At 39.7% G+C, this 23,177-nt stretch overlaps 1 protein-coding gene across 5 annotated transcripts; it reads left to right on the top strand.

The window, feature by feature from the left end:
• The first annotated feature begins 31 nt into the window (after positions 1 to 31).
• Positions 32 to 23,061, top strand: myg1 (myg1 exonuclease). Of its 5 annotated transcripts, XM_042406981.1 has the most exons (9): positions 32 to 232; positions 1,217 to 1,371; positions 2,672 to 2,784; positions 8,255 to 8,414; positions 10,609 to 10,758; positions 14,132 to 14,254; positions 14,686 to 14,867; positions 22,545 to 22,775; positions 22,878 to 23,061. In XM_042406981.1, the coding sequence occupies exons 1-8, from the start codon at positions 46 to 48 to the stop codon at positions 22,732 to 22,734; spliced, it is 1,260 nt and encodes a 419-aa protein (XP_042262915.1). In that variant the 5' UTR covers positions 32 to 45; the 3' UTR covers positions 22,735 to 22,775; positions 22,878 to 23,061. The 5 variants fall into 5 exon arrangements, with proteins under 5 accessions (XP_042262915.1, XP_042262914.1, XP_042262919.1 ...); XM_042406980.1 differs by having other exon boundaries at positions 22,545 to 23,061; XM_042406985.1 differs by lacking the exon at positions 32 to 232 and adding an exon at positions 1,019 to 1,065 and having other exon boundaries at positions 22,545 to 23,061.
• The last annotated feature ends 116 nt before the right edge of the window (positions 23,062 to 23,177 follow it).

Here is a 23,177-nt window from a genome sequence, read left to right as displayed (position 1 = left end):
ACATTTCATTGGCCAGATTAATCTGCTTGGGTAAACTGGGCAAAAATGAGCTGCGAGGGCCCCCCGAACCTCCATCCCTTCCATACTCTGAGCATGTACCCAGTCATTTTCAAATGGCCATCGTGTACATTGCACACAGCAGACTGTACATTGCATCTTCACTGTGTTTTGCTCAGAGCCACCGTAACCAATCTGTACTCCTTTTCTGGAATACTCCTGCCCCAGATTTGCTGTACGTAAGTAAGCTTGCGGTTCTTTGGTTAAGCCTATAAGAATGCGCACAACATAACCTAAAATAACACAGGTTTTAAAAGTAGATTATGACACACACTACCAAGATTAGCTAAAAAAAAATCCCCTAATAATCACAGTTTATAAAGTACATATAGAGCAGTTTTAGTAGCCTAATGCAAATGACCAAGATAATTTCTAGTTAATCAAATTTCAACAAACGAAACACCGTCGTGATTGAAACACACCATGAATGTATTAAAGAGAACACACACACTTGGAGTCTTTGGGGCCCCTGAGGGTCTGGGGCCTGGGCATTTGACAGATTTGCCCCGGTTAGTAATCCAGCCAATATCAAATAATTTGTTATGAATGATTTTCATGTTTTTTTTTCTATCTATGTAGGCCTAACTCTTTTATCCGTGTAAAAATCATATCAGGATTTGTATTGTTTATTTGTGTGATATTTATACAGGTTTTTCATTTATCTTCATTGTTTAGTACAGTAGAAATGTTACTCTACTGAAAAAGTATGTAACAGCCACGGCGAGGCTATATTTTGAGGGTTTGTGAGGTTTGTTTCACTGCCTGCAGCGACCTCTGGCTGTCAGATAAACGCGTTGCAAGTTTTTTCCCACTTTCAATAAAAACTCTTTCATATATAAATATACGTGCCTCAGTTCATACCAAATATCAATTCTATCATTATTATAATATAATATTAAAAATATTAAAAACAAAAAATAAAAAACCTCAGTCTGTTCTCTGGGTTTCCCCGGTTCGCAAACACAGGCGCACCATATCCGGTGCAGCTGCCAAATCTGTCCGCTACCGGTGCGTCTCGTGTGAAGTGCAGTTTTAATGTGGCGTGTATGTTTGACTGCACTGAACTTAACAAAAAACACGCATTTTATCAACATAAGCAAGCCAGTACGTGTTTTACGTCTGTTAAATTCACAGTCTAACTGCTGTTTGCTCTCTGTAGACGTTACTCGCCTTAAACCGCGATACATGTCAAGTCAACCGAAGAGAGTCCGCACAGACAACATGACCGTCCAAAAGATCGGGACTCACAACGGCACCTTCCACTGTGACGAAGTCCTGGCGTGCTTCTTCCTCCGCCAGCTACCTGAGTACAAGGTGGGTGCAGTATGGTGAGAAGTGGTGTGAATGGAGAGATGATGGGATTTATTTTGGTCCTTCTCTGCTGCTGATGCTGTTGTGTTGCTTTGACATACAGTGTGTTGTTAGTGCGTCATTTGAAAGCCTGTTACTAAAATCACACGGTTTAGATGTTTCTTCAGTCTGCATTGGTTGATCTTTTAATTTTTTAATTTTTTTAATTTGAGAAATATTATTTTTATTATATCAAGGGTCCCTTGTTGTATTGTAACACACCAAGTGGGGGTGCTGCTGTACAGATAGATGGAGCATCCAGAACCATGAAATACTGTATCTACAATAATCCCTGTATAATTATATACTTTAAACTAGGAAGAAATGCCAAAACAACAGATCAGATATCCATAAAACACCATACAGCCACTATAAACTTGCACCTACTGTACATGCCCCTGTAGGATCAAAACAAACTTAGCATGCTTTTGATTAGGCCTGCAACTGATGATTATCAAAAAAGATGTCAGTTATTTTTCAAATTAATCAGTTAATCGATGACTGTATATAAAATGTCCAATACCAGTGTTGAATGTCCACAGTTTTCCGTAGCCCAAAGGCACAGCTTCAAATTAGAGTTGCAGCGATTAGTTGCCAACTATTAAATTAACTCTTTTGATAATCGATTACTCGTTTTGAGTCATTTTTAAGGAAAAATGTCCACATTCTCTGATTTCAGCTTCTCAAATGTGAAGATTTTCTGGTTTCTTTAGTGCTTTATGACAGTAAACTGAATATATATTTTGATTTTTGGACAACATTTGTCGAGGATGTCTCATTGGCCTTTGGGAAACAGTCTTTGACATTTTTCACCATATTCTGACATTTTACAGACCAAAACAACTAATCGATGAATCGAGGAAATAATCTACAGATTATTCGATAATAAAAATAATCATTTGTTGCTGCCCTACTTCACATTGCTTGTTTTGTTGGACCAGCAGTCAAAAACACAAAGATAAAGACAATCAAAAAGTCCTTAATTTGAGAGGAAGGATTTGGATAATTTTCCTTGATGAATAACTTAAATGGTGATTTGACCTATAACTAAGGGTCAGAGCCCAAAATGGGCTACAAGCCTGCCGCCAATCGGTGCAATTAGGGCAACACTTTTGTTATAATTAATAGTCTTGGACTGAGAAGTTTTAGAAAACCAAAGTGAGACCTATAGACCAAATCCAGATGATAATGTTCTCTCTATTTGATGTGAAATTCTTGATGATAAATGATTACAGATCTTCAAATCTTTCTATTTATTGCACAGGATGCTGAGATCGTTCGGACCAGGGACCCGGCAAAGCTGGCAGAGTGTGACATTGTTGTAGATGTGGGAGGAGAGTTTGACCCAAAGAGGCATCGCTACGACCATCATCAGAGGTACAGCATTGGCAGCAAGATGCTGCATAATCCAAAGAGCTGGATTTGATTTACGGATGGCTCATAGCAGCTGCAGACAAGGATGACAACCTTCTTGTTGCTAGAGATAATTACGTTTATAAAGTTATTGGTTTCTACAAACATTAGGAGTGGGCCGTAGATGGATATTTATTGTTCACCACCTGTCATTATAATCATATTGTGGGTTTATATTAGTACAATGATTTTCCCAAATCAGTTCTAAATTAATGGCACAAAGCAATTACTAAACTAGATTTCTCACAGAGCAATTCTGTAAAATATTAGAGAATGCCTGCTGAAAATGACAGTTTGACTTTCTATTAGCATGTAGTCCAGTGTGTGGATGTCAGCCAGAGAACTTGATAAAGGTCATGAAAAGTTTAGAATACCAGAGGGGTTGCTAACTAGTGGCTATTGGTCTGTTGGTAAGACTAATGGAACTAGGTAAGCAGGGATGATGGCTGGACAACTGAGTGGGCCATGGCATTCAGATGAAGCTGCCTATCAAGCCTGTGTAGGTTGCCTAAGAAGAAGGTGTAGATATAAGGCTGGGACAAGCCTCCGAGTATCTGCTTTTTCGAGTTAGATTTAAAGGCAGCTACTATAAACTACTATAACCATCAAGTGTGGCTCATTGACGTGTTTTTAATATTTTTTGGACAACCATGCAGATCTACAGCACAGAGGAATAAGATATATCAGGCTTCGGATACACACACAATACTTGTAAGTAGGATGAGTTCATTGTCAGTGTGGCTCTGCACATGAGATTTTTTGACAATAAGAAAAATATAGAAAATTTCCAGCCTTATCCTTTAAAGGTACATTGGGTCAGGGTTAGATAATGATGTTGTCATCACAGGACTCAGCAGATTTGTGAAGGCACAGCCTGATACCCACTGCAGGACTTAATTATACACCAAGACATCATGTAATGTAAGTACTGGTGGTCCATAGGAATGCTCACCCAACTTTTGGCACATTTCACTGCGTGGTGATAACTTTGTATCAATCATCTACTTATTGTGTTTTGTTAATTATAGATAAGAGATATGCCTCTTATATGTCTGTGCTGCAAAGCACAAGTGTAACTAATATCATTAGCGATGGCTTGTTCTATTAAGATGTGCCAATAAGCCATGTCATTGAGCCAGTCACAATAATTAGTCTTATTTATTACACCTGGGCTTTTCACATTATAGCAAGTCATAATGTCTGCTGTGAAAAGGAGCTATTGTCTTGTTTTGTATAAGATAAATTTGCCACTGATATATCCTATCGGTGTATATGTCGGCCAATATGTAACAAAAATTGTGGTAGAGAAAGGCCAAAGATGTGTCTGTGGAAATTTACAATGTCACTATTTTACATACATCTGGATCACAATTCTTTTAAAAACAAATTGATGGGATTCTTGCTAAAAATACAATATATTTAGGAAGATAAACGTATATTGGTCAATATATTGTTATTTGAAAACTCAAATGTGTTAATCCATAAGAGTTTTAAATCTCATCACAGAGGTTTTTATACACACATGAACCTTTTTAGACCTGAATTTAATTAAACACCCTCTACTTTCCCCTGACATGGCTTCTTAAACTCTGGATTGTGAAATCAAATGGATTTTCAGACCCGGTGCTCTTTTTTGCTGCCCAGAAGTCTAAAGAATCATATTTTCATTAGCTGAAATCCAAGGATGAGAAAGTTGATTTCTCTGTGGCTCCTGCTCTTAAAACGCTCAAGTTCCCTAATTGCATGAATCAGGAAGGAAGAGGCTCCATGTTTTCTGCTAAATTTCCTGCCAAAGTTCCTTCCGAACGATTGTGTTCACTCAAGGTCTCATCACATTGAGTAATCACCCATTCCAGGTGTCTTGTCAGCTTAAAGTCCTGATGATAATCAGAGATAGTTTTTATGACCACGGTGATAAAGATAAGCCAGGGCTGTCTTCCTGGCAGGCGGTTAGTGATAATTAGTGCTCCTTCAATTGAACGCCCCCCTGCTGTTGGTTCACGAGGCGCAGAGGCTGCCACGACACTGTCAGGGGCCACAGGAGAATGTAGCTGTCACTCACATGCACAGATGAGGGCAAGATGGTTGTGATGGCAAGGATGGATTTAAGTGGGCTGGGGTGCTGGAGGAAGTTGGAGAAGGAGGTGAAAAGAATGATTGCTGTCCTCATTTCAATAGCATTTCTTTAAAAACAATGACAGTGTACAGATGAAACTGATGGCTAAACCAATACATCAGTTATAAATGTGAAAAAAAATAGTAAGAGCAAAAAAGGTGTTTGGCCTTTTGGGAAATTCACTCTCTTGACAAGAGTTAAATTAGAGGATTGATAAGACTTGCATATCTGTCTGTTCAGTCGGGACTATTTCTTGCCCGGACGCAGTGATTTCCTGGAGTCTTTTTGTCACTGTGAGGTTGCCAGGCAACCAGCAGAGACTCTTGAAAATCTCTGGTTCCCTGGCCAAGACATAAACCTCCCCCATAAAATTGTGATTTTTGTCATGTTTGGACAGTGTCAGGCTAGCTGTTTCTAGTGTTTATGCTAAGCTAAACTAACTGGCTGCTGGCACCAGATGCATATTGAACAGGAACATACAAGTGTGGAAACAATCTTCTCATCTACGTCTCAGCAAGAAAGCAAATATGTATATTTCCCCAAAATGTCAAACTATTCCTATAAAGACAGGTCATGGACGAGAATCCTTGTTGGTTCCTCATGGTCCCCCATGACCATGAGGTAGACCTTCAGTACAGCCCTGGTATGGAACAAACTGACATTTTAAGCTGATGATGATGCTAGATAAAAAGTCGAGGGGTCACCAAAGTTGTTAAAATTCATCCAGAGGGGGGCATAAATGTCTGTATCATATTTTATGTCAATCCATCCGATATTTGTCGGGACATTTCACCTTGAGATCATGAATGTCTCTGCCAAATTCCATGGCATCCATCCAATAGTTATTGAGATATTTCAGCCTGGACCAACATGGAGGACAATCAGTGGACAGACATTGTCTATTAAACACATATTCATAATGCACAAGTACAAAACTACATTTCAATGCATAACTTAAACATTTGGCATTATAGTTTTCTGTCAATGATCAACACATAATCTGTATACGTATCATTTTTAACAAAAAGTTATTATTGCATGTAGCTCTCACTCAACATGTGTACACACAACATATATAAATGATTACAGACATTGATATTCTTAAAAAACAAACAAACATCTGGTACAAAATGTTAAATGCCATGACTACTCCTGCATCCCTCAGTAACAAATATTAAAGTATTCTTACTGAAATAATTCTCCTGGAGTTAAACCAGCAAAGACCCAAAGACAATCCCAGTTTCTTGAGCGCTCCTATAAATGAATTTAGTTTACTGCACTGGAGGTCACAGTGAGATCTAAATGAATTAAAGCGGAACATTCCCCGCCATCTGCCTCTCAATGGAGGACATGAGAAACCAGATCTGAATTTCTCAATCTTGTTTTGAATTTTCAGTGATAAAATATTTTCGAAGAAAAAACTGAAGTAGTCAGAGAAGCATTGACGATGGCTAAAACACAGGGTGAACTGAACATGTATCAAGGCCACTGTGATACAAGTCATGAGTAATAACTTAAATCAAGTGAGACTTTCTGAAGCTTATGAAAGCCCACGCTGTGCTGTAATACAGTCTGTCTCTCCTTGAGCCCAAATTTCCCATCATTCTGAGGAACTACTGAACTCTTTAGAGCCATTAATATTCTTTTCAAAGACAGTTCAAAAGCGATTGAGTTTCTTGTCACACGTCAATAAGGGGATGAATTCCTGCTCATCATAATCATATTCTTGCCAAAATATTGCTCTTGGTTTTTATATTTTACTTTACTGACTGACCTTGACCACAGATTTCACACAAACAGTTAAATGACTTCTCTTTTGGTATGCATATCTTTTTCAGCAATTCTCCATGTTTCTCTGTCATTTTCCTCTCGCTCATTCACTCCCATCTCCTGATAATCGGCATAGAAATGCCTCAGCTTGGCCAATTAGTCCTTTAATGGCTGTTGATTACCCCCCACTTCCCTAGCATGTCACTCATTCATTTGACGGTCTGTTTTCCGCTGTGCTGCAGCCCAAGCATCCTAATTAAGCCTGAATTAAATGTCCAGCAGTGACTCGGTGCTGGAGCCTACCCATCTCAGCACGTGGCTGAGGAGAGACCTCCAGTGTCTTTTATTTATGTGTGCTCACGCTTACAAACACGCCTGAGCTCGCTTTCTCTCTCCAGTCAATGCAAACTCGCTCTGTGAAGCTGAATAAAATAGTAACGGATGCAAGTCTTTTTTTTATTAAGTTTCTTTATTGATATCTGATACACATCCAGTAATGTACAGCATAGCTACATCTGGACGCAGCAGGCATTTTATTGAAGATTACTGGGAAAAAATGTGAGTAGTCTATTCATGAGCAGAACACTAATGTTTAGTCGCCCAGTCTGAGGCTTTACTTTTGGGTATTGGATATCATCAGCTTATAGACCGTGCAGTGTTTTAGCATTGATATAAGCTGTTTTTCATTTTCAATGTATGTTAGATACACAAGTCTCTCTGCATTGCAGAAATACTGCTATGACACATGTCATATGTACCCAAACAAGTTCACTTCAGCTCATCATTTTCTTTTAATTTTATTAGTATAGAAGCTATAGTAATATATGTAAATTACTAGCAGCAGAATTAGGTTTTCTAAACTTAAATCAATACAAATGAATGTAACATCACCCTTTGAGCAACACTCTTCTTACTCTTCAGCAATAACTAGTAACAGTTATTAGAATTGTATTATTTTATAATGTATTGATTTTTTTTTATTTATTAGTTTGTCTCCAAAATGTTAGAAATAATAAAAAGTTTGACAAAGCTAAGTTAACATCTTTAAAACACTTTATTTGTCCACCTATAGTCAAATAACCCCAAAAGTCTTAATTTTACAAGGATATGAAACCAAAAAAGGAAACAAATCATCACATTAAGCTATAAGAAACACATGATGATACCCAAATTATCATGATTATCAAAAATTGCCATTTATTTATTTTTTGTCATCTAATCAGTTAATGAGCTTACAGTGCCAGGACTAATTCATACTGGTTATGAGAAGTGATCAATATTTCATGATGGTTTAGACTTTTCATGACTGATGATCTAGTTGAATTCTGATAAACCACTTATTTACTGACCAGTTACAAATAGACTGATATGTTTGGCTATTCAGGACCTAAATGCAGGTTCATGAAGTGGAAGGTATCTGTTTCAAAGCATCACACATATAAGCTGTAGATGGTTTTATATAAATTCAACCATTGTGTATAGTATATTGTCGTAGTGTTTTTTCTGGCTTCTGCTGTCTGTCTGTAAACCTTCCTTCTTTCTGCTCAGGACTTTTGGAGAGAGCTTCAACAGCCTGTGTCCACAAAAGCCATGGGTGACCAAGCTCAGCTCAGCCGGCCTGGTCTACCTACACTTTGGCCGTCAGGTGCTGGCCCAGCTGACGCAGCTGAAGGAAGATGACAGGCAGCTGGAGGTGCTCTATGACAAGGTGAGAGGAGAAAGATGACAGATTTATAGCTGGCACAGGATTAGCATTTATTGTGTTCTGTCCACAGCACAAACACTTCATTGGAAACATGTTTTCCACTGGCCTGCTCGTCTAAACACGGCAAATTTCCACATGGAGCTGGAAAAGTCTCATGGGTAATATGACAAATATTAAATCTATAGCACCTGCACAGATGCCCATAAATATCACATGAAGTGAGGAAATAATACATATTATAGTGGAATTAAAGAGCACTTATTTATGTGCGCTTATCTATGGTTGGTGCTGTACGGAAGCCATGCAGTCAATTTATGCAGGAAATGCTGAATGTTAATTAAAAGTTTAGTTGATGGCATTTTGCCTTCATCAGACAGTTGGCAGTGGAGAGCGACCAGGAAAAAGAGGAGAGAGACAGGAATGTGACAAAGTTCCTCTGCCAGATTCAAACTGAGGAAACTGCAGTTATGTTGCATTTTATTTTTTATTTTTTATATAATGCATTTTAGACAGCCAGGCCAGCAGGAGGGCCGGCACACAGAACATTTTGATGGCTAGGCACATTAAGCCAGCCAAATCTTAGGTCACTATTAACTCATATTATCATTGGCCTTTTGATGTGTCAGTTTGTTTAAAGCCCCAGTAATCTTTTTACTTGTGGCTTTGGCTTTATTTATTCTAGGATTTTGCATGTCTAGTCCTCAGCTAGTTTAGAAAAACTAGATCTGTATTTTTTTGCCCCAAAGCTTAGTTCCACTTGTAAGCCACTTGTAAAATGTCAACTGTTTAGTGATTGACATTCCAATATACTAAGGAGATGGCTTTTCAGTACTGAATACATCTACTTCTGTGCTCCTCTTCTGCTTATTTTTTGGAATTTTGCCAGTGAACTGGAAAACAGCAGCAATTTGCAGGTTCCTTTTGGTTTAAAGGGGACCTATTATGCTTTTTGTGGTTTTCTGTTATTTATATACTGTTATGATATTGGATATCTATGTTAAACATGGTCATAGTCGAACTTGAGGTTAAAGGGGACCTATTATACTCATTTCCTGCTAGGATTGTCAGTTTCAGTTAATTTTGCTTTTGATAGACCGACACCCATTAACTGGTAATGAATGCATTTAGTCACAGTAGCTCTCGATGGCATAACGTGGTACCAAACTAGCTCTTTCAATCCCTCGCCCTCTACCACACTGATTGGCAGCATATCAGGCTCAGTCATTTGGCACACCAACTGGGTGATGGCCTAATAACAAAGTAACACCTACGTTGTTATTACAGATAGACTGTAGAATTATCAGGTTAACAGCCTGTCAGCTGTGTGACTTTATATCCGTGCTGTGAAGTCTTTCAGAGCATACAAACACCATAAACAAACCTGTCATGTGCCCAGCATGGTGCTGTTAAACCAGAGACACTGCAGCCACACCTTATTTTAATACAGTCTGTGGGCTACACACAGCACGGTACAGCTATGCTAACAATGCTAGCCATGTTAACTAGCTGCTAGCCTACGTGCAGGTTGCTAAAATGTATCCGTCACCGCTCTTTGTATCTGTGGGTTGGTGCTCCTGTCAGTTTCGGAGCCTGTGTGTGAGACGCTTTGGTTGGTAAATGCACTCACAGTCCCGCAAGGTACCGTAATTTGGCACCGGTTGAACTAACGTGAATAACGTGAACTAACAAGTTCAGTACCAAACCCTAGCATGCAAATTAACCTGTAGACTGATATGCGTAACTGGTCAAAAATATTCTCGGCGGTTAACTGTTGACATCCCTATTTCCAGCTCTATATTTTTATTCTGGGACTCCACTAGAGTTGCTTTGCATGATTCACATTTCAAAAAACGTCTTATTTATCTTGTACTGGCCCTTTATGCTTCCATTCAGTTCAGCCACAGTGGAGTCCCAGAATAAAAATATAGAGCTGGAAATTAGCATAATAGGTCCCCTTTAGTGACCAAGCAGTGCACTTTAGCCTTCAGTAACTGCCAACACACTGTGACCAAACAGATTTCAATCAGGATAATGTAAACCTAGTACATTTCTCTCTCCCGAAAGTTCTGGCTGTCTTGAAAAAGGGAGGATTTGCAGCCAACGCTTCTTTTTCAAAAACAAACATGAAACAACTGATTTCCATGTCATTATATGTGCATAACTTCCCTTGTCACATCTCTCTTTCAATTCCCTGTAGCTGTATGAGAACTTTGTGGAGGAGGTGGATGCTGTAGACAATGGCATTTCACAGTGTGACGGGGAGGCCCGCTACAGCATCTCCACCACGCTGAGCGCACGTGTCGGTCACCTGAACCCACGCTGGAACAGCAAGAGTCAGGACACTGAGGTGACTGTGTGAGGGATTGCATGGTTGTGTGTGTGTGTGTGTGTGTGTGTGTGTGTGTGTGTGTGTGTGTGTGTGTGTGTGTGTGTGTGTGTGTGTGTGTACCTTCACTTAGTATTGAATCTACCTGGCCTGTCTCATGTAGTATTATTGTAACACTGATGTAGCACTTATTATATCGGGTTGATGGGATTGAAATGCTAATCTTTCAAACTAAAAACCACAGATTACATTTAATGTCTGTGGGTCTCTATCTGTCATATAAGAATATTAAAATGAAACATTATTTTTGAGTTTAGTATTTTTAATATAATGTCCAGATGACTACACAAGGAAGGAAAAAAATGTTAAACCCTTCAAATTGGGGAGATTTATCTGGTTGGATTGGCTAACGATAAGGTTAGTTCATGGTTAGTAGGTGGGGTTAGCTTTAGTGTCAGAATTTGGATTAGATTAAGTTGTAGCAGAGAATCATCTCTGTGAATGTCGTCCATTGACTGTATATAAGTATGGATTACGCGTCTCCACTTCCTTCCTCTATGCAAAAATATTTCCTTTGTGGGAGTTGCCATCTTGCATGTGTGACGTCATTTGGAGCCAGAGTCTGCGTGGTAGAGTCAGACGGCTGACTCGCGGGACACGCCCCCTCATACGTCCCGCCGTCTGATGGAGGTTTGAGAGCGGCTGTTACAGCTGTCGATCATGACGTCAAACTCCCTTCTTATATCGTGAAAATAACTAATTAAAAACAAACTTATCAGAAAAATGAGCACTTGAAATCAAACGGGGACTATTGAGATATTTTGGCTTCACCTTTTGGGAGCTGTCATGACATCCATATTTATATACGGTCAATGATGTCATCACATACATAGAACAGAAATGGTTATAAGAAATTTAACAGCATTGCAAGGTGTTATTAACATGTTGCATTTGAAGGAGGTGTGAGGAAGTGTGTTTGTGGCCAAACAAACACATATGAGAGGTTAACTCAGGCTATTCTGGATTCTTGTGGTATATGTTTATCAGGATATCCTGCATTGTGGTGTGAAAAAGTGAATCCGTCCTGACTCCAATTTGCAATGTGTAGGCGCCTAACAGCAGCAGGTTTTATTACCATGACGCCTGTCTGTATAAACTCTTGGTGGCATGTTAATGTCTCTCGGTGCTCTGTGGATAAATGTGTTTTTATCACTGCCTGGATCTCTATGACTCATGGACACTCTGGGTATTACTGTGTAAATTACTATATTTATATATATATATATATATGACAGAAAAAAAACATGTGAAACACAACTTAACTGAAGCTAATATTGTTTCATGGCAACCAAACTACTTCCAGGATATAAACATGTGTTATATCTTCTCTCTTTGCTCTACACAGAACAGAATATACATATAATATCCAAGGAGAGTATTTTTAATGCAATTTATTTGAAGCTACAAGACACATCTAACACACTTTGCAACATGGTCTCAGACAGACAATAACAAAAAGTTTGTGAATGGTCATAATTAAAGCAGCACTTTTAGTCCCTATTATGAGTCAGGCTCCAAAAATGATGGATCCTACATTTGGCATAATGGAATTCAATAACATTTTTCATCAAGCCCTTCCTGCCTCCTAAATATTGACCTCTTTCAAATCCCACACCTGCAGTATGTAATGCAGGCTTTCAGTTAAAAATTCTCAGTCAAAAGTCTCAAGCTCGACCCTGACGACATCATTAGGGTCATTGTTTCAAAATATGGAAAGCTCCCTCCAGAGACATAGAAGACATTATTCAAGTGTCTTCACAAGCTGAGTTAGTACTCCTCATGACTAATAAACTGACCTTCACAGTTTTTCCCACAGGAATTCACTTGTGGTGGTAGGTGGTGCGGTGTTTGACCAATGTGCATGCAGAGACTCATGCAGTTTAGAGGGGGGAAAGTGCAACCCAGGTTATTTTTTGTAGCTACAATTTAGCGATGTCCCCTAAACACCTCACATGCAGACTATCAGTAGACATTACAATGTACAGATGTTCCCTAAACGCCTCACATGCAGGCTATTGGTAGACACTAGCTAGGCAGCTGGGCACAGAGAAGCCTCTAGTCCCCACTCAGTTACTGCAGCACGCAACACAGACAGTTTTGATCTACCTGGGTGGGATTTAATCTACCTGGGCCCAAGTACAGCCTATGTATGGGAAATACTACTTCATGTATAAAAATGGTGAAGTGGAGTCCCCCTTTAAAACCAGAATTACATTAGGACAAACTAAAATATATACAGTATATCAAATGCTAAAATACAATAAAAAAACATCTAATTCATGACCCAAGGAACATTTTTAGGTAACGATGCAGGTAAAGCTCCTGATCCAAACTCCCAGAAGTCCCTCATGTTTTTAACAACTCAATATTTACTAAAAGGCCCCAGTATAGAGAGGAACCTCTGGCTTTAATGATCATCACGATCAACGAGCAACCTGTAGTGAAATAAAAATACAAAATATGTTAAGAACGTTGCGGTAAATTATGCATTGCAATCAGCATTCAGAGGTCGTTTTGCAGGAACAGCACAGGCCCAGAAATGGTCTAGTGTGGCTTTTTTGTCTCTCATTAGTGCAGGAGGGCAATGCCTGCAGGGAAACTACACCTGTTTTTTGCAGACTCTCTTGAGATACCCGGGCTTCGCATATGTGTTGACTATGCCAAGGTTTTTTTTGTTTTTTTTTTCCATTGTTTGCGCTGTCTCAGTGGAGTAGTTGGCCTATTTGTTTTTTCACATTTCAGTTCACATGATTATAATTCTTGTGCTCTTGGCACTTTCCTCCAATTTCCCCAAAACTTCCATTAACTCACATTTGTGGGGCAAGTCCGCTCCAAAAGATCACAAAGTGAATATTTTTTGGCAGACAAGTCAAGACTTGATTGACCTGGTGAACTCTCAACAGTTGCTGTTTGTAATATTTGAAAAATCTAATAGATTTTCATCGCCTCCATACACAACTGTTAAAACTCAGGGCCACTGCAGCCCCCTCAATCAGATGCAGGCTGATTGGACTTCTGCATGACAAACTGTTTGATAACATGGGTTTGTTCCTGAATCTGTCTCTCTTCTCATGCTCTCTTGGGTTCCTGCTCAAGAGACCATGCGAGAGTGAGATCGGGCTGGGGTTTGTGCATGACAGGAAGCTGATAAAACAAAGGTGCATGGCTCATTAGGATGATGGTTAGACAAGACTTCATTTTGAACCATGACACATGTCATCTATTCTTTTCAGTTGTCATAAAACTGAAGCTTGTACATTATATTTTTGAATTTATAGTAAAATGACTCTGTATTTGACCTTAGCATGTATGTATTCACACCAAATGTCACCAGGAGGGTTTCAAGAAGGCTATGGTGATGGTAGGGGAGGAGTTCCTGGACCGTCTGGATTTCTACAAGTCTTCCTGGTTGCCAGCCCGCACAGTCGTGGAGGAAGCTGTTAAAGAGAGGCATAAGGTACAGGATTGTCCAATCTAAAGTGTACATTTTTGGGGTTTTTTTTCTCTCTTTCAATTCTGTCTATTTTTTTTTCCTTTATTTTTGAAGATGAATTGAATAATCAATACACTTGTGGGTACAAAAGGTCTCTAGGTGTCTGTTCATGTTATGGTTCATGTTACCTCATATCTAATTAAATACTGCAAGTAATAAAACAGTTTATTATAGTACATTGTTCATCAGCACCGTTGGCTTTCTCCCTACCTTCATGTTTTTACTGGTATGAGCAGTTGTTGAGAAACATGATTAGACAGCTGTAAGAAATCCTGGATTACACAGAACACTGTAGTTGTCTCCTCACTAATAAAGCTGAAGGACTCTCCCCTCATGTGTCTGTCCTTTATCTTGCACATTATTAACACATAATTTCCTTGTTCTCTCGTTTTCAGGCAGACCCCAGTGGGGAGGTGGTATTGTTCTCCCAGGGCGGGTGTCCCTGGAAGGAGCATCTGTTTGCCCTGGAGAAGGACCTCCACATAGAGACTCCCATCAAGTTTGTCCTTTACCCTGACCAGAATGGACAGTGGAGGGTCCAGTGTGTCCCCGCGGGGCTCAACACCTTCCAGAACAGGTGATTTTTTTTTTTTTATTCCCCCCCCAAATACAAGCTCTACAACTGGGGGATGTTGTGACCCTGACTTGCACACAAGAAATTCTCCCAGACAGGATTTTTAAAACACTGATGGATAACACAGTGACAGGTGTAGCTCCTGAGTCTCCTAGACGTTTTGGATTGAGTTGATCTCTGATGACTGAAACGAATCATGGTGTATGATTTAACTTTTCATGCTTATTGGACCATTTGACAACTACTCACGGAGGGTTGGCATGTCATCTGGTGAGAGACTTCACTCCTACTTGGATAGAAATAGGGATGAGGATGATCCTTTAGTTAATAGGGAGTTTCTTTCTCACACTGCTCTCTAAGGAGCTGAAAGGATGTAAACACACCCCACGCACCTCAGGAGAGCCACCTGAGCCTTTTCACCACATAAACTCCTCTCACTCAGGAGATTCTTCTTGTTTTCCTAATGTTAATTGCACCCATCTGCCTAATGCAGAAAGCTGGCATATTGAATATGCAGTGGATGTGGATTCTACAATTTGACAGACGCTTTCATACAGCCAATTACCTAAACCTACTCCAGGAATCTCTTTTTTTTATGATGATGAAATTTAATGAATGTGTGATTCATAAGTATAATCTGGGCAGCACCATGATCTGTTGAACAAAAATCTCTTCAATTAAACAAATGACATAGTCTACCCACAATCCACTCATAACATGAATTTGAATAAGGTCAATCAAAATTTACATAGTGTAGCTGTATCACTGAGAGTCTACAGTCCTATTAAATCATAAAATAAGTGCACTGAATTGTCTCAGTGACAAATTTGCTTTAGCTGAACAAGATAAGACTGAAATAATTGTTTTAGTAGTTAAAGTATAAAGGGCAGAACATGAGTTCTGATTGCAAATCCTATTCTTTAAAAGCTGAAAACCAATCAGTCCAGTAATAGACTTGGACCTAAATTTTGACAGGCAAGTTACAACATCACCCTACCCCCCTAAAGTAGAATATTATTGCTAGAAATAAATAAATTGTCAGATGATATGAACACCTATCAAGTCAATGTTTGTCACCTCTGGAGGGGAACTGTTTATCCGATGAGCCTCTCGCATATCGACCCACAATGCTGCTCCAATAACGTCATCAGCATCCCCACTGGAGTTCTATAGTTGGTGTGTTGTTGACTACTGCCCTAAATCCCAGCATGCCGCACACATTACAGACGTATGGCCAAGGAAACGTGCTCCAGGCTTACCCTGCATCTTATGTAGAGATACTTATTTTTCTAGCTGCAAAAAAAAATCACGTTTAACATCTCTACAATCCACACAACACATTTTCAGTTTGATTTTTTTTTATTGGATATTAGTGACAGAACATAATTATTGCTTAGGATGGCTTATTTTACACATGGTACAGAAAATCTTTCCAGCATCCATGTTGCTCCCTTGTTTTGAATTTGATTGCTGTGCTCCGGGTTTTGATGACTTGTGCTGTTTCATACTGGTCCCAGCTTTTCAATCAGCAGGACTGATTAGTCACCGTGGACACTCAGGGGGTCGGTATACTCTGAGAGAAGTGCTTGTCGGATGGGCGAACGTCATCTGAAAACCCCTACACCTACACTTTGCTGACGTCAAAACAGTTTCTGTAACTTGTAGAAACAGAGAATCCAATATTCACATTCACTTCACGCAGCGATTGGCCAGGTGTGCAGGGGTCAGAAAGTAAGCAGGCTTTGAACGTCTCTGTTATATTAAAACGATTATAGCTTCTTCTTCTTCTTGGCTTCAAATTTGGCTGCTCTGAACAGCTTGTGCTTTTCGAAGTAAGGATGAACAGTATTGCCCACATCAGTGAGTGCATCTTTCAGCTCTGTGCAAATGAATGCAGATATTACTGTAGGGAATGAGAAAGGAAAAAAGTAATTAGTTTTGCTGATCAACTACTGTAATTACTCAAGTGTGTGTGTGTGTGTATTCATCTATATTCATGTCTGAACAGTGTGTATCAAAGAAATTTGAAATATACATCGATTTGCCTGGCAAACACCAAAAATCCGTATTTTTTTTTGTATGTAATATGTTCAGCAGTTTCAGTTATTAAATTCTGTAGCGAAAGATAAATTAGGCCTTTACATAAAACTAAACTGAATTCTACCTCATTGTCTGACATACTGTATTCTTCCTCAGTTATTTCCCCCGGAGCACAAATCATGCAGCTTTCAGTCACATTTTTTTGTGGGTGAATAATTATTATTGTGACCTCTATTTTTCTGTTTATCCAACCTCCCCCCCCCCACAGCCCTCTATCTGATTTTAGGGAGCAATTTGCATTCACATCGAATGCAGATTCCACCCAAGGGAAAACTTAATAGAAAATGTAATGCTTTATCTAAAAGACAGATTCTTTAGCAATTGTCAAAAAGAAGACAATTTTTTTTACACCTTTGACAAGCTGTGACATTTTCCATATAATTTCCACTCCCTGTATTAAAGGTGTTTTTTTGTTTGTAGACATTCCCCTGAGAAAACATATTCTATAATCTCTATGAAATGTTAATTCATTCAATGTACTTGTTATTTATCCTTGAAAGTGAACTCTCATCCAATCTCTAACAAAACAAATTGACAGTTATAAATTTGTACTGTTACAGTATACTCAATATGTACCCACTAGAAGTGTGTATCAGTGCATTTATCTGCAGAGACCCTGCACTCTGCCTGTATTTTCTTATTATTTTGCTGTGTTCAGGACATTTCTGTGCGTCAACCTTTGTTCAGTGAGCGTGTAGCCCCCAACCAATAACAGCGCGTAGGTGTGAGGTCGGGACTTGTAGCATAGCGACCAGGTTGCATCGCTGTCTCCGTCTCTCTCCTCTGCTCAGCTCTGCTCTCTGTCTCTGTGTCATGGATGTATAAAGAGCTGCAGGTCTGTGTGTCTGCTTGACTGAGGGCTGGGCTGAAATGTCTTGACAACTATCGGATGGATTGCCATGAAATTTTAGCATAGACATTTATGTTCCCCTCAGGATGAATTATAGCAACTTTGTTATTATTTTTTAACTGACGCCTTCATTAGGTCAAAATTTCAATTTATGGCCAAATATTTGTCAAACTAATAACAAATCCTACCAGCTGTGCTTTGTGTTTTGTGCTTATTAGCTAATGGTAGCATGCTAACACAATAAACTCAAATCCTTCTAGCTTTAAGTTAAAAGCAAAACAATGGCTACTAGACTACTAGTCAGAGTCCCTGAATAGATCGATGGTATCTTGATATATTTTTCATGTCTAACCTTTTATTAACTTTTTTTCACAACTGTTGGCTCTTATGATGTGATGTTATGTGACTCCATGTTGCCTTTTGTCTTGAGTACATCCTAAAAGCCGTTGTGTCCACTACTTGTTCTTGGGATTCAGTTGTTTACGTTTTGGTGCTTGTGTTGTGAATTTTTGTCGTGTCAGACAATGAACTCCTGTCCCCATCTTGTTGATTGGTTAATGGTCTGTGAAAACATCAGGACAATGATGTAAGCAAGTCCAGGGGCCAAAAGCATAAACGATGCGTACACACAAAAACCACGCATACGCCATTTCCCACACATAAAGTGGTATTTATAAACACATAATGTGTGGTGAGAATGTGTGCAGCTCACGCTGACGTGAGCTGAGGGTGATGTGATGAGGTGGAGGTGAAATATCAGGTGAGAGATGGAATCTTTTAGTAAAACATTGTTTGTTCAGGTTAATAAGCAGCTGCACTGATTGTGTGATTTTTATGTGTTTACACAGCAATCTCTAAAATGCCAATCAAAGGCAAATTTATCAATGTAATATTGATTAATTACTTTTGTCTGATTAAGTTTTAAACATTTTTTAATCTACATAGAATGCATCATTTTATTTAACTGTTTATGTTCTTTTTATTTTATCTTTAATTGTGACGCATCTTGTAAAGTCGGTTTAGATATGAGCACTACAAACTAATCATTGATTACATTTCTGAGATATCACTGCCAATGATGGTTTCAGATCCAATTGTTGAATTAATGACATGTGCAGTATAAAGACCCACACAGCTGTGCGTAATGACAACCATTCCGCCGTTGGAGAACCTCGCTGGCCAACACCATCAGTGAAACTGAACTTCCTCTTGTTTCATTGACAGGTGTAAAGACTGGTGGAGCAGGCAGCATATTGATATGACAGCTGGTTCAGGGTGTGTCTATCTAATTGTAGGAGTGAAAATTAGACTCTTGCATGTGCACCTAGTTCCATGATGATTGGGATTTATAAAACAGAACCATGTGTACTGTATGCACGGTTTTATAAATCTGAGGAAAAGAATGCGTATGCATATTTCTGGCTTTGTGCGTACAAACAGTTTTAGTGATGAATCTACACACAGTTTTATGCATCTGGTCCCAGGACATCCCGTTCTATCCCTGACAATGTCTGATGTTGTATTTTAAAACATATACCCAAACCTAAAGATGATGAATGTGGTGAATATTATACCTGCTAAACATTGTGAGCATGTTAGCGTGCTGACATGGCTGTGTTGAAGTACAGCCTCACAGAGCTGCTTACACAGCTTTAGACTCTTGTTCTTTTTCGAATTGAAGGTCTAAGAATAGAAGGTGTCATGTACTGTACAAATTGTAAAGCCCTTTTGAGATAGATTTACGATTTTGGGCAATAAAAATCGAATTGACTTGACAAGCACAAGCACAGTGATACCCTGTACTTGGCTCGAGAGATCACTATCACAGAAGATAGTCTCTAAGCCACTAGTCCACCTGACCACCATGTTCTCTAAATGTCTTGTTACCTCTGACAGTATGTGCCCTTATGCCTTTATCCTGGTTTTGATATGTCTCATTATTGATACAGCATAGGTTGCTTGAAAGCAGGAGGGGGCTTCCTGAGCACATCGTGATCCTGATCCTGATCTGACCAACGTTTGCTCTGCCTCTATTTTCACCTCTTTCCGTGAGCTCCCCTTGCACCTGGCTCTCCCATTAGTGTTTCTTTTCTCCCTCTCTCTCATGTACAGTATTTCTGTCTCTGTCCTATAATCACCCTCTTCCATTTCATCACCCTCTGTCCTATCTGTCTTGCTGTCTTCCCATTATTCCTCTTCCCCTCCCCCTCCCTTCCCTCATCCACCCTCCGCCTATCTCACCTTTCACACTTTTCCGCCCCTCCCTCACCTCATCCCTCTCGCTCCACTTTTTTTCCACTCTGCTGCAGAATCTCATCAGGTGGCAGCGCTTTCAACTAAAAAGACAGGCACCTGTTTATGGATCGCAAAGCACTTCAAAGATTTAATTTAATGCAAACATGGCGGTCGGTGTGGAGCTACATGAGAACAATAGCTTGTGAGATGGATAAAAACACATTGCTCCAGATGGCTCTTCCTACGGGTGGCCTGCTTCCTCCCAGTAGGCATGTGCCGACTCTGCAAAAGGGGTGTTGTTATCACCTGTGTCCCTGCTACTGCACCTGGGGGGACAAAAGGTCTATTTTTATCAGCATCACATTGCTAAGGAAATGTGAGCAGGGAGAAGGAAGAGGGGAGTGGAAGCGGTCCTTCCTTGGAGATGTACTGTGTAAAATAATACTGCAGGTTGACCGCAATATGAACCAGAAAATATACCTCTGAAAAAACACACTGGTGGGTGTCTCAGTTATCTGGTATGACATCATACATTAAAGGAGAATTTAAAAAAAAAAAGAATTGGAAATTATAAATTGTAGTTACAAGGTATTGATACTGAAATAATTCCATGTAATTTCCCCTCAAAAAAAGCAAAACTATGCATGTTCTCTTTTCTTTCTGTCTGACGTTACTTGGCTCAGTTAATGGTGTGGCCAATGCAGGGAGACAATGTGTGAAATGTGTAAAATCTCTTAACACAAGAGACGGTGTGCATGAATTATGAGTCAGCAAGCTGCAGGAGGTTTCAACACTTCTGCATATGCACCAGTGTCTCTCGTTATCGTCTTGGAGAGGGCGACTGGACAGATGATCCGGGCTCTTTACATTATCACTAAACACACACACACAGTTGATATTTTATTTTTTAATGACCTGGTATCTCCAGTATATCTATTCTTGAGTAGATTTTTTTTTTCTAATGAAGCACTAATTCCCAATATCTGTTCGATTATGGTATAGTCTTTGGAGGAGGGCGGGGGTGGGGTTACTTCTCCCATGCGAAGTTAATTTCCTAATTGTGGGCTTATTTTTAGACCGGTCATCTTGAGAATCAGAGCTTCCTGACCTGTCATAACAACAGCAGTCATCCCCCTCCTACTCCTTCCCTCATTACCAGCCCTGTTGACCTTTCCTCAGAGCTTGTTTTCCAGCCATACTGTGGAGCTATCGATTGGTTGATTCATTTAACAGGGATTAGGGGTTTGTCATGCTTTCCTCTACGGGTTGTCTTAATAGGGATGAGACTGTGTAGATGTGAGATGATGGCATGGAGAGTAGAATATGAGGAAAAAAAAAAAAGAGTTACATGTACACGTCAGCCATTTGAAATTGCGGTTTACTCGTGCACATGTCTGATGCTGATCTACTGTATAATTGTCATATTATTTTTTAATATATGTACCCAAGACTTCTTTGAAAACAAAAACTGAATTGAATTACTTGTCACTCCCTGAATATTAAAGAATTGCAGGATGTTTTGGAACAAAAACCCTTCAAAATCCAGTGCAGGAGACAACACTTACCTCGCTTTGCTCACAGTCGTGTTTGACAACTGTGTCACTTCCTCTCTGACAAGTTCAACCGTGCCGTACAGTTCCATAATTCATCAAGCAAGTGACAGGGAGGATGAGGAGCTTGAGGTTGGCATTTTTATAAAATGCGAAGCGTTTAACAGTTTTGGTAGGGCGAGAGGTGAGCGATGGAATGATGAATTAAATAAGAATCCAAATGAAAAAATGGCAAAATATATTAATACTTTGAGAAGAACAGTGGTCTGAGATAATCGAGATAATAACCCCATCAAGGCAGGAATGACACACACACACACACACACATACACACAAAAAGAACTGGTAATGTGTTTTAAACGATCTGCGAGGCTGTGTACAGATATGTATGTTACATGAGGTGGGTGGTAAATGAGCTGCTCTATTTTTATGAATTTTCAGCCTCCGTACACTCCATCCAGAGACACTTTGTCGAGGTCAGCTCGTAAACCCTTGCAGAGCCAATCTTCCCCCCACTATGTAAGATTGCCTGTTGACTCCAGTGCCACCGTATGACTCTCCAACCACTGTGCCGATGTGTGATTTTCCACATTACTGGAGAAGAATCAAGCTGATTTTTATTGGTCTATTTGCTGGGGCTGATTGTAGTGGTGCCATGGACGAGGGTTACTGCTGATGGAAGCACTTTACCTCGGGCCCCTCTGCTGGTGAAATTTCTGTGCAAAGCCATGCTCAAGAAAATCTCAGCCATCATTAAGTGACCATGTTGAAATGTGTTTGAAATTTACTTTTATTGTGTTCTTCTAACATTTTATAATTGCTTGTTTTTCTGGTTGTGCCTATAGCACAGTCCGTTTTGCAAAGTGATATGTCAACAGGAAGTGAGCAGCTGACCACACATTGTCCATCTGTAAGCCAACTTGCCCTTCTGTTTTCCTGTCCCAGGCTGTCCCTGCCAGAACAGTGGCGCGGCGTTCGTGATGAAGCGCTGTCGGAGCTCAGTGGGATCAAGGGCTGCATCTTCGTCCATGCTGGAGGCTTTATTGGTGGGAACAAGACCCAGGAAGGAGCCCTGGAGATGGCCCGGAGGACCCTGCAGGCCGCTGCCCAGTCGCCTGCAAATGGAAGCAGCTGACCGGTCAGAAATGACCGCCAACAGCACATTTTGTTTTCGGGGTCAGTCTTCAGAGAGAATGGCAAAGATTAAAATGTTAGTTTGCTAGCTTGCAGCGTGTTCATTTCAGCCAGGGCTAATGTTGTTTTTTTCTGCCTTGCCAGGATGGGAATGGTATGGAAATGGCAGCCAAATAACCTTGGACCAGATCCCTAAATACCTATATTCCAAAACACAGGCTCACTTTGAATCTTAATGTTGGACACATTACTCTTCTTCTCTCTGACTGTACTTATAAATGTGTAATTGTTTTGGTATTCATTTGCAATAAAAATACTGTTTGGATTATATTCTTGTCTTTTGTAAACATTTCAGTATTAGGTAAGATCAAGCAATAAAGAGATTCTTTTTTCAAATTCTGCTCATATCGCTTGGTTTTCACCTTCAGCTGAGACAATGTGATG

Source organism: Thunnus maccoyii, chromosome 3 (genome assembly GCF_910596095.1).
Source record: "Thunnus maccoyii chromosome 3, fThuMac1.1, whole genome shotgun sequence".
Taxonomy (NCBI): domain Eukaryota; kingdom Metazoa; phylum Chordata; class Actinopteri; order Scombriformes; family Scombridae; genus Thunnus; species Thunnus maccoyii.
Note: the sequence above shows the minus strand (reverse complement) of the source record. Positions and strands in the feature narration are given on the sequence as shown.